Source organism: Daphnia magna, unplaced genomic scaffold (assembly GCF_020631705.1).
Source record: "Daphnia magna isolate NIES unplaced genomic scaffold, ASM2063170v1.1 Dm_contigs165, whole genome shotgun sequence".
Lineage (NCBI taxonomy): Eukaryota > Metazoa > Arthropoda > Branchiopoda > Diplostraca > Daphniidae > Daphnia > Daphnia magna.
In genome coordinates, this window is record NW_025533148.1 from 12729 (window position 1) to 25437 (window position 12709).

The window sequence follows — 12709 nt, forward strand, 5'->3', positions numbered from 1 at the left end:
TAACCCAGCTCGCCTTTGAATTTGGTACGTATAAAAAAGAAGTGAGGTATTCAATCGAAATTTTCGACCCATTCATTCATAGTCTGAATTTGTTCGAGACCGTAACAAAGGTAAGTTGCATTTAGCAAACTTTCAAATTTCTATCTTTTGCTTGCCGTCTCTAATCCAGAGTGATCCTCGAGAAATTGTTTTCTTTTGCCATTTTTTCTATAGCCATGATTTCCCTAAATTCCTTAAATTTTTGTACTTCTCGTTATTTCCACAAAGAACGTAAATTCCCGTAATTCCCGTACTTTCCTTTAATTTTTTTTCTTTGTTAAGTGGCATTCTTGCGCCGGGACCTACTGCTACTGGTAGTAGGCCAGACATATGTAGGGGAGAGTGGGGTCAGTTGAGACACTTTTTGGTTTTTTGTATCTCTTGAACACAAAGCTAAAAATTTTAACATAAAAATTATACAGGATTGTAGCCTACTATCTCAGCTATTAAACAGTATTTTTTTTAATGAGACAAAATTAATTTTAATTGTAATAAATTGTAAAAAAACTAAGGCGACTTTTTGTGTTTGAATTGCCATGGTAGCAGGGCTATTGAAACGTGTGTCGAGGCAATTGCAACGTGGGTTTTCCCATAAAGAAGCTTCTTTATACCGACAGAAAATCTAAATCACGATATCTCAGCAGCCACAACTGCTAGTGTGATCAAATTTTACCACAAGGTACAATGCAATTTATAGATTTTTTACATATGCTTATGGTATATCGTACTTAAGTCTAAATTACTTAAATAATTAAATTTAAGAAAAAACACCCATTAAGCTACATGCTTTTTCAAATAAATCCCAAACAGCTAATGCAAGTATTATAGTTTTGTTAATAGGATGATTTACATTTGTTGAAATGAATTACATCAAATAGGGGAGAGTGGGGCAAATTGAAACGTGGGGCAATTGAAACAAAAAATCTGGCTCTCGACGTATGACAGGTAGAGATTTGAAAAAAATTGGGTGTTGATTTTAAGAAAAAATTTTAAATTAGTAGCTCTCATAGTTTTTTAGTTATCTCAATAAAATTAAATTTTGACTTCCGCTTGATAATTTGTATCGTTTTATTTTTTTCAATTTTACCCCCTAAAAGTTAAAAACAATTATTTTAAATAGTACTAAATTAATCTGCGTTCATTTTTCTACAAGTTTGTTGCATTTGTTTTCAAATAATTGCTTATTCAATTACATAAAATAATTAATTTAGCGAAGACCCATGCGAGGGGCAATTGAAACACCCCTGTGTTTAGCATTTCCGTGAATGCGCGCGAAATCGGGACTCCTTTTCTTCAAACCAGCAACACTGTTCGGGTAGCTCGCTTATGGGGAAACCCATGTTGCTATTACCCCGACGACGTGTTTCAATTGCCCCGACATTTTTGCGTTATTTTTCTGAGTTGTCTCTAGTTTTTTACAGGTTACAGCTAGTAATATCTGTGTAACTCCACAAAACAAAAATTTTGTGTAGCTAAGATAATTTGCTACACAACTATAAAATTTTTGGTTGAATTCAATCAGTATTTTAGTCAGGGGGACCGAAAATGCAAAAATCGTTTCAATTGGCCCCACTCTCCTCTACTTAGGAAAAAATGTACCCACTCGCGGACACGAAATATTAACAAAGGGTTTCAATTGCCCCACAATAGGATCATCGTTACATTTAATTATTAAAAATTATTTAAGAATACAGGAAAAAATTAAATGCCATTAAGTTATAGAAAAATGAATTGCAAATCGTTTAAAACTAATTTTGTTATTAAAGTGTACCATTTTAGGGTTCAAAACAAAAAAAAATAAAAAAGCTAAATTAACAGACGGAGTACAAAAAAAAATTTTTTTCAGATTCCTTAAAAAATTTTTAATAAAAAAACTCGTAAACTTGTAAATCCCGTCATTCTATTAACCATAACTTTTTCAAGAAAATTCCTCTGATACAGCGCGAGAAACAATTTTTGTTTCATTGCCCTGTGACCCCACTCTCCTCTAGGCCGAGACCGAAAACATAAATATAGAGATTTTGACTAATATTTATCGAACATGTACATATTAGATTAATGTAAGTTTTTTATTGAAATGTAGCCAACTATGTTACCCTTAGGGATCGAACCCGACCCTAATCGGGGTGCATTTTGCCAATCGGGTTTCGAAATTCGGGGCCCGGGGCGGGGCGTTCGGGCTCGGGTGAAAATTTTTGAACCCTGATCTAAATAGGGGTTGAATCAGGGTGCCTAATCGGGACTGCAACCCCGATTGCAATCAATCGATCGACTTAAAAACATAATCGATCGAGTCGAAATCGATTATTATGATGAAAATTGGGGAGTTCGCCCCGGTTGCCCCGATAAAAACCCGACCCAAATTCATAGTTTAAATTCAGGCGCCATTTTTGCAAATGGCGTTGAGGCAAGCGGATTAACCTCGATTTTTGCCCCGCCCCGCCCTGGCTGACGAAATGGAACCCCGATTCAGCCCCGATTGCATTTTCACGGGGCGAGGCGGTTAACCCGATTATGACTAATTGGGGGCGATCCCTAGTTAGTAGTTACCCTTCAATCAGAGTAATAGAATACTGGTGTAGCCACTCTTATGGCGGGCCCTCCCGTTGCCTTTTTGGCCTGAAAGTCTTTCTGTGCCATAACGAAAGCGCCACAGCGGCTGTGTTGTGAACTTGTGATGTATTACGTTTTCGCTATGTTTTCGCTCATTTTCGTCGTCTGTACTTCAGAAAGTAAACAAAAAGTGGCTTAATTAATTAGTGTGAAAAAATGTATGTATAAACATATGGGTTGTTATAACAATAACAACCCTTAAAACTCAATTCATAGGTGGCAGTTACGGTTATGGGACACTTAAATCGATATCTTGCCTCATTTTCTCACAATCGATATGCGAAATTGGCAACAACTTTTGGGAAAAAATCCGAGAGGGGGAGTTAACATGGCCGTGGCTACACCAGTATTCTATTACTCTGCTTCAATAGAGGAAGAGCGAAGCGCGACTTCCTACTGTTTTACGAACGCACCTTACTATTTTAAGAGAGAAATTGCGGCTGGCGGCCTTGTTTGTATCTCGAATCAAACATGGCTTCCAGCCGCAAAAGCTATCTTAAAACACCAAGGTGCGCTCGTAAAACAATGGGGGTACGCGCTTCGCTCTTGCTCTATAGAGATGATTATTATAAATATGTAGTTTGAAAATTATCCTTAATTTTTATATCGCAACATCCTTGTAATCCCATAAGAAATGCACAGGGGGGAAAACAAGCTTGAAACAAACATGGCCGGCAAACAAACGAGCAGGAAACTGCATTCATAAATCAGTGAGGGCACACGTTCTCCATTTGCTCTATTTCCATTTCCAGCTTTTCCTACTTTTAAGCATCGGATAAACCATGAGAAATCGAACGGAGTAAAGACAAATTATTTCGTTTTATTTAATTTATGATATCGAGCCAAGTTTGTTTTAGGCTTTCGACAAAAAAAGTTTAATAGCTTCGACAATTTGTTGCGAATAGAGTACCTTTTCCCCAGAGAGGATATCAGGGTTATCATCTCAATCGTGGGACTATTTCTTCAAACATAGCGGGGCGGGTCAAAGATCAGGGGTTGCGCTGATTGCCCCGACGCCATAATAAAAGATGTTTGCTTAAAAAGATTCAAAAAATGGTTCGGCGTTGTAGGCGGGTTTTTAAAAAGGTATAGTCAGGGTAGTGGTATTAAATGATATAAAAATTCCCATCAATCAACGCTGTGGAGCCACTAATACATTTTTATAAATAAAGGAAAGTATGACTGTTTTGGCAGTAGGAGTGGTTTCAACTATAGTGACTGGAGGAGCAGCTGCCACAGTGACTGCCCCAGCACTCGCTGGACTCGCAAACGGGGCAGGACTTACTTCAGCAGCAATAGCTGGAGCAACCACAGCTACCTCCGCTGTTGCTGGATCAGCTGGAATTGGAGCTGCTGCTGGTGCTCTTGCTGGAGCTGCTGCTGGTGGAACTGGGGCAGCAGCTGCTACGGGTGCTGCTATTGGATCCGCGTCAGCTGCTGTAGTATCCTCTACAGGTGCTGGAACCGCAGCACTTGTTGCAGGTGGTCCAGTCGGTTGGGTTCTCCTAGGAGGGGAACAAGACGCCAGCTCTCTTAATGCCACATTCGACTGCTGGAAACAGGTTTTACGAGACGAATCGACCGAGCTTTCACGTGGGAAACTCCTAAAAGAGATTTTCGAGGATCAGCGCATCAAACACGTCATCGTTCAAGGGAGCAAAAACAATTTCAACCTTCCTGAATTAAGTCTGATCAACATTTGGGACGAGCAGTTCGACCTCAATTACCTTGTTTTGCCCTCCAATAATCAACTGGTGGCTCACGCTGTTCGTGTCGCCTAAATATTCCTTTTTAAGTTCCATTCTAAAAGCAATTCAGCCAACGAATAATTCGTTTATTTTTTTTTCAATAGTAATTTCTTTCTTTATCACAACTTCTTTCAGTAGTAACAACATGACTATCTTAGTGAGTCAAATAATGGCAGCCGTTCAAAGCGCATTTGCCGGAAGTGGTTTGATGGCGGGTGTAACTACGGGATTGGCAGTTGGTGTCTGCGTACAGCTGGCCAAGAAAGGTGCTGTGACGTCGCTGGCTGGTGTCTCCGGTGTAGCCGGTACCAGTGCGTCGGCTGGGGCGATCTTTGGCTCCATTGTCGGTGGTGACGTCGCCAGTGCATTGGCTGGTGGTACAGCTGGAGCGTTTTCTAGCGCCATCGTCGCTGTTCTCTGGTCGCTTTTCTAAAAGTCACTTTTTTACTTTACCCTGCTTCGTGTTTAATTGGCATTTCATTAGTACCACAGCGGTTTGTAGTGCATTATTGTGAATGGAATAGATTGATTGTAATGTTACCAGTGTTTTCTTGGTCATCATAGATCACTTCTATTTTGCAAATATTCCGACTAGATGTTAGAATCGATTTTGCCAGCTTCTACTTATTGAGAAAATAGAAAAAATGGTTCGCTAAGTACTTGATTGACTTGCCATAGTAATAACCTCCAGACACGCCAGAATGGAGTTCATATTGCTGTACTATACAATCCACAACGTGACATCGGCTGATAGCTTTTACCTCTCTCTATTCAGCCTTACATTAGAATAGGGGGCCAATCCCATAGACTACCAACGCTTGACGTTTCGAGTTGTAATTGCTTACATACCTTTGGTTACTAGCAATCCCAACAGTGGGAGTGTGCTATACCCTGTCATTTCAAGTGTCGCTACACATAGAAACGGTCATAACATAATATAGCCTATCGTGAATCGAATCTCCAAACAACGTTGACAACGCAACCGCACATTTTCCGCCGTAAAAATGGCTTTCATTCAAATTCTGAGAAACTTTTACACAATATTATCAATGAACATTACAGGAAAATAGTGATGAATATCATTCATTTTTTATAGAAACAAAAGTTTAACGAACAATTTTATATTTCGAATTATTACCTAGTACTCACGATTTAAAGTGTGGCATCACGCATCAACACCGTTAATAATTTGCAAGAATCCTCCATATCACCTTGCGGCCGATATTGGCACTAATGTGTTCACTTATTGGCTAGGTATTATTTCAGTTGTGAAGAAAAAATCTAAGTTAAAGCCAATCTAGGATCGTCATTACTTAAAATTTTGGCATTTATTGGTAATCCTGCAATTCCGATCTTAATGGCATTGCGTATATGGTCTTTAAAGGACATATCTTGTTTTATCTTCAAACTAGTGAAAATTGAAGGTGAAAAAGCAAATGTGTGATCGTTAAGGAATAATCGGTTTTTCTCTGGTTACGTGGCTTTTTTTTATTGCAATACCCAGCGGCAAAAAAGGGAAGGAAAGAGTTTAAAGAATGCCACAAGGTATATGTATACCTGACAACGTCATTAAAGGTGGGGTAAGAATAATATGACCCTTGTAATTATCAATACTATAGGCTAGTGGCGTGCAGGAGGGGGACAAAAATTCTCATAAAATGAGGAAAAAACAAAACAACCAGCAGTAGTTTAAGTGATGGATCCCAGATAAAGTTCCATCTCCAAGCATTATGAAATCAAAATGAGTCATTGTTTGACTCTTCTCTCACTTCTCACTTCTCTCACAATTTCATCATGCTTCAGAAGCATAATGAAATCAAAATGAGTCATTGTTTGACTCTTCTTGATTTCATAATGCATTGATGTGGAACTTTATCTGGGATCCATTACTTGAACTACTGCTGGTGTCTTCAGTGAATCATGGAAAACTCTTCAGGTGAGAAAGATTAAAGTTTATGTGCGTATATATTGTAGAAACCCAGGCACAAGTCGGTGGATGGAGACGTTAGTAGGAGACTTAGAACATTAGCAATAACGTATGCAAGTGTAGATTGGTACCGGTAGGTAAAACGGAAATAACTTCTTAATTTTTCATAGATAAGATAATTGAAGTCACCAGCTTGGCCGAGTGGTTATAAGTCGCCAGACTTAAGTTTTCGTCTCTTAATAGAGACGTGAGTGCGATTCTCACACCTGGTAGCTTTCTTGTCCTTATCAAATGTGGTATTCATTTAATAGAGTTACCTTAAATCATAAGATAAATAGAAGTTTATGATTGAAATATGGAACGAGAAAGGTGAGGTTAGACCGTAATCTCCGTATTCCATTTGTACACACTGAGCAAGAGATGACATGGTCATGAGCGAGATGTTACCTTTTTTCAAGTGCATCTGTGTTTAACATCTGCAGGAATTTAAAAAAAAATTGTCCATAAACAGCTTAATTATGTGTTACACGTTATTAAACGTCCGCTCGGGATCGTATCGACCCCTCTCAACATGCGCAGCATTTACCTCTTCATGATAAGTAAGTGACTCTAATGATTTCACTGTGTTAGTAAAATTAAATTATTGCTTGCCTACAGTTGGTTCTGTGTGGCCTGTTTCTAAATGGATGGTGCGAAGAGGAAGTTGGCGAAATCGATCAGATAATCAACGCTTATCGCGTTCCCAATAATAGAATTTATCCCCACCTGGCATATGCTTTTTTTCTTAATTCATTTTGCTGTAATGATCACGCCATATTTGAAAACATTAGGTCAACTTTACCCAAAGAAACCGATTACGACAAGAAACATTTATGTGCTCTGGTACTTTAGTTGGGCCAAGAAAAGTTTTAACAGCCGCTTCGTACTTTGAACGGTAATATACATTTACTATTTCTGTCATCGCATATTTCCATTTGAATGTTATGATCGTTTAGGTTGATGCTCGTTTCTTTTAGGTTTGATTCGAATACATTTCAGCCAACCTTTTTCACACCTGTCACACGGATGAACAAAGAAATTCTAGGCGGTCCGTACACAATATGGCGGAACGTTATCCGTGTCGTTAAGCATATCCGCAGTACAATCCAGCAAACGCCGGTGTATGATTTATACGTTAAACCCATTTTTCCTTAACCCCCAAATCATTTTCCTTTTCAATATTAGAATCACGACAATATTGCCGTTGTTACACTGGACTTAGAAGTGCGCGCCAGCTCTGTCACTCCCGTCCAGTTGGGGTACACATTATTCCCGAGAATCGGAATCTCCTCATAATTTGGCTCAAGCGGTTAAACAAAGCATTGAGTTTGAGACAACAGTTTGCCATCTTCGAAGACAAGCACCTTTGATTTGTCATTTAGGGTGCATTTTATCGTCAACTTTATGGCAACAGGTTACGCCACGATAAAAAAAAAAATTTTTTTTTCATCCAATTTTTTTTTTTTTTTTGTAATCGCGTCCATCTAGCGCTCGATTTTTAACTCGGTTTCCTAAGTCAGAGAAAATATTTTAACGGAGTGACCACGTTGCTCAGTCTCTCCAACTGCATTCAACTGTTCATATTGCTTAGTCTATCATATTGCAAGCCTATTAATTGCCTTTAATTCAGGTAATTCATCCATATTGTCTGGGAAGGCAATAGTTGGTAAGTCATTAACCATTACAAAATGGAAAAATTTTCTTTTTGTATTAAGCAATATGGCATTGCAGTCCAAGTGTCCAGATTTGGTGATTCTATTCAACAGCATTCCATTGTCCACCTTGCTGAGCTTATCAAGTACAATCCTGCTTATTGCCTTGGCATCAGTTATTTCATACACATTGTCTGAAGGCAGTAGTTGGTTAGTCATTGGCCATTACGTTGAACTTGAAATGGTTCATTTACTGGAATTGTCGAGTGCCATGTACACATTTTTTTAAAACAGAACTTAGTCTTCACTTAAGTGAGCACGGAATGGCACAATGAATTGGTCGGTCAAAATTATCATGTAGTACACTAATTAAATCATAACGTTTCAAGCTGACATCCAATTCTCACTTTGTAGGTATTCAAATCACCATCTGCTACTGATTTAAATTTGAATTCCATCAGTGTTAGGGAATTAGATCAGGTACAAAAAATATCTATACATGTATGAATTTATTTGTAATGTTTCCTGATTGTTTCCTTGTTTTAGGATTTATCGATATTTATTGCTGACAATCATATACACACAAAACGGTTGAATACGTCAAGGTTGACATGCCTCCCATATAGTACATTTCTACCGTTGGATGTCCGAATCATGGCAGAACATTCGTTAGATATCTATGTTCTCAATGGGTAGTTCCAGGGATGTCCGTCGGCTAGTCGCCTTGGAAGTGCAATGGATGTGCGAAAATTATATTATACGGATCTCCTTCCAACAGCCAAGAAGATTTTCAATTGTTTCATTGAAGGATCGGCCTCGAGCCAATCGGGGCGCTTTTTTGCCAATCGGGTTTCTCATTTCGGCCCATCGAGGCGTGGCTCAGGGTGGAAAATTCTTCTCCCCGAATTCAATTGGGGTCTAATCGAGGTAGTTAATCAGGAAAGGTACCCCGATTGCAATCAATTGATTCGTCAATGGAAAAAACATTATCGATTGACTGTTTCACCCGATCGATCCGATAACAACCCCGATAATAGCTCGTTCTACCCGCTTGCCCTGATTTTTACTCTGAAACCGAAAGAACGGCATTTTTTAAAAATTGCGTCGGGGCAACGGGTTAACCTCAAATTTTTCCCCGCACCGCCCAAGTTGAAAAAGTGGCACCTCAATTCAGCCCCGAATGCACTTTATCGGTGCGGGGCGGTTAACTCGATTAGAGCTAATTGGGGCCGATCACTAAGTTTCATTATTAATTGTCAAAATTTATTTGTTTCCAAAAGGGGAGAACTTAACCGTGTTCAAATTTTTCCCTTGAACGTATTTTTATTTTAAGTCCAGCATTTAATATTTGAAAAATTAAAAAAAGAAAGGAATAGTTATCTATTTGCTGGATGGTTTATTTTTAATTTTATTACAAAAAATGAAAAAATATATGTAAGTCGTGAGTTTGTTTGCACAGGCTTGCCGATTAGCTTACGGGAACCAAGTCATTGGAAATTAACTTACAGAAAATATATATTATTCGGCATTTAATAATATTCAAAGCAAGTATACTTATGATAGGATTTTAATTTCAAAAAATAAAAAACGACTTTAAACTAAATAAATCATGCTGAAGTTTAAAATTTAAATATATTTAGCATAAATTGTTTAATTGCAATTTATACACTTCTGGTTTAACCTAAGTTCGACATCATCTTGACTTCTTAAAAATCCTGTTGGTGATTGGTTATCGAAAAAAACTCAAGTGTTTTACAACGATTCGATTAGATTGTTCGAAAATGATATGTAATACATCTGTAGATTAGCACAGTGGTTAATTTATGGAGGGGTTTCCGGAAAAGGAATAAACATGTATGGGGTGCATGCCTTTAAAAATTACTAAAATACATAAATAAAATAAATAGGGAAGAGTCTACTAATGTACTGGGAATGAAGTTTCTACGGGAAGAGGGGGGATATCCTCAGCTTCGGGGTTCGGTGCACCATGATGAAAATGGGCACACACCATATCCATTGATCCCTGGATCGCTGCCAATCGGGCCTTGAATCGGAAGGCACCCCAGGATCTTCCATTGATTCCAAGAATGGAACGGATTTCGTCGTTCCTGGGGTACCATGATCCAAGAGACCCGACAACCAGGGAGAGAATCCTCCCATGCGAAGAATATTTATCGTTTTCTGCTGGTAGGCATTCTCCATACTCCCTGGTTGGTCATAGAAGACTCCGACGTCGACTATCACCCGGGAACCGGATAGTCGAAATTCAACATCCTGTCTTAACGTTTGCCCGGGGATGGCATTGTTGATCGTGACGTTGTGTCCCTGCTTGACTAGCAGCGACTCCAAGAGATCTTGGATGGCGTTGTGCCTCTTTCTGGTGAGCTGGAGACCTTCTTCACCGTGGTTAAGGACATGAAACCCCGTCTCGTTTTCCTTTCCGCATCGGCGGCAACTCATATCTTGCTCCTGTGAGCAAAACCACGAGTGCCCCGAAGAGGAAGGATGTCGAGCCGGGCCCTGTGAAGATATCTCCAGTCTCGGAAGAAGAGGGGCGTACGGCAGGATACCAGGCGAGCCATGTCTTTCGACTTGTCTTCCAGGGAGAGGCCAGTGGCAACTACTCCCTGGTGGCTCTTGTCGGAAATTAGGTCCGTGGTATAGCGCTGCCCAGCTACGTTCTGAAGTCCATGGACTGCCTTGAATTGGCATACGGAGACGTCATCGGCGACAATTCTTAGATTTTCGTCGCCGGATACATCAATCCGCACTCCCAGTCGTTTGACAGATCGTTGGCGAGCAAGAGTCAAAGGATTGGACTCTGCCTCCGCGTACCTCAGCCTGTAGAGCCCCCCATCCACGGATCCCGAAAGATATTTTCCAACTGGCAACACTCCTGGATGCTCGTTTCTGAACCATCACCGGATGGTATCATGAAGCTGCTCTCGGCATATGTTCCTCACTGTAGGATCTCTACACGTGAGGAGTTGAGCAGCCCTGGCGATGGTCCAGATATCAGCATCATCAGTGAGGCGGCATGTTCCTAGGCCCCCAACCCGCTGGTCCGCGCAGAAAAAGGGGACCGTTGCGTGATTGGGAACGTTTCAAATAAAGCCTAGGAACTTCCTACACTCAGTGTCCAGTTGGGTGAAGCAGTCTTTCAGGACTCGACCCGAAGCGAGGTGATGGGAAAGGGAGGGAAGAAGGTGGCTACAGAAGATCTCAAGTTTTTGCCATGGTACAAGGTGCCAGACGGCAATCGGCACAGGGGAATAATATTCGGCTGTGGGGCGGGAGACCAGAGTTCGAATCCAGATACAGCCTAATGTTTTTTCAAGATTGGAGGTCCAATACATGTCATATTTATAGCCAAATGAAAGCCCGTTCGGAAATCCTTAGAATGTCCAACGGCGCTGTTGAGGGCGATCAAAAACACAAAAAATTACATCCATAGAACATCCAAATCGGATATCGGGCTGTCCGGCGGATATAAAAAACATGTACTCAACATCCGACCCCGAAATCTGTCGGACATCCGACGGACTGCATTGTGTTATGTGGGCTGATTGTTACGAATATTTGGAAGGTTTTTTGGAAGATCACCAAAATGTTCATCAAAGATTCCCTTTTTTCAGGAATTACCAAACAAAATGGAATTCACTCTACGTAGAAATTAGATCTTTGATGCAACATTATCTTTCTAAATATTTGTGATAATAAATATCAGGAATGATCTCGTAAATATGTATTTTTTTTTTATTTGCGATGAAATTGACTAGACGACAGTCTAGCAATATTTATAAAGTGTTTTCATCTATATTTGTAGTGTTCGTGAATAAACACTATCAGACGACCAGAGTCGGGCGGAGCGCGCTCTGAGCTTGAGCGAAAAAGGAGTGCGCTCGCGATTTTCACTGAGCGACGAGCGCGAGCCGCTCAATTTAAAAAAACGCGAGCTTGAGCTTGAGCGAAGACCTGCTGGGCGACTCGCTCGAACGCGAACGCCATCTATCAGTCAGCAATAAAAACATTTGGTCCAAACTTAGTGCGCTATCCTTTTTTTGAAAAAGTACGCAACTGTACAGACGACACCCAAAATCGTCTTTTCAGCACTGCGGGACTCATTTTTGTTCCAAAACGTTCAAATTTATCGGACAGTAATTTTTACAAACTTGTGTTTTTGAAACAAAATGGAATATCTTTTCGAAACTGGCAACTTTGCCCATAAAAAACTAGCTAATAGCTAGCAAGTTGAAATCTTTTAACTTTTTTAAAGTGTAGGAATTATGAAATTGTAATACCTATAACCGACTGTGATCGCTTTTAAGAGGAGTAAGAGGAGAAAATACAAGTTTTTGACAGAGATTTTTTTGTGTGAAGAGCGAGAGCGAAAATCCGCTCACTTTGAGGCACTGAACGGAAAGCTCAGAGCGCGCTCGTGTTTCAGTGAGCGATGCCCGACTCTGCAGACGACCCAGCTATTTGCTGACAAGCCAACCCACACCTGGCTGATTGTACATGTAGTCTTCGTCAAAATCAAAGTTTACTGCCGCAAAGCCTTTCCGTTTTGTTTATGTACGAAATTGAATGTCAGGGACCCTTTCATTCAACAAAATTCCATCTTATTCAATTGCGTTTCGATTTTTGATTCGTTATCTCCTCAGGTGGGTTTGCGATATTCGTTGATGCAA

General features: G+C 40.0%; 1 protein-coding gene and 1 long non-coding RNA gene across 8 annotated transcripts; both read left to right on the forward strand.

The window, feature by feature from the left end:
- LOC116924317 (glycine-rich protein 1) lies at window positions 1-4940 on the forward strand. The gene is made up of 3 exons (XM_045167250.1): window positions 1-110; window positions 3825-4343; window positions 4546-4940. Exons 2-3 carry the CDS (start codon window positions 3831-3833, stop codon window positions 4831-4833), a joined length of 801 nt encoding a protein of 266 aa, XP_045023185.1. The 5' UTR covers window positions 1-110; window positions 3825-3830; the 3' UTR covers window positions 4834-4940.
- Window positions 4941-6174: 1234 nt separating this feature from the next.
- Window positions 6175-8781, forward strand: LOC116925014. 7 transcript variants are annotated; one of them, XR_006641723.1, is made up of 8 exons: window positions 6176-6436; window positions 6498-6926; window positions 6985-7261; window positions 7344-7487; window positions 7552-8032; window positions 8098-8164; window positions 8219-8498; window positions 8565-8781. It is a non-coding gene; the product is annotated as an uncharacterized LOC116925014 (long non-coding RNA). The 7 variants fall into 7 exon arrangements; XR_006641722.1 differs by having other exon boundaries at window positions 7552-8164; XR_006641720.1 differs by having other exon boundaries at window positions 6177-6436; window positions 8098-8498.
- Window positions 8782-12709: the final 3928 nt, after the last annotated feature.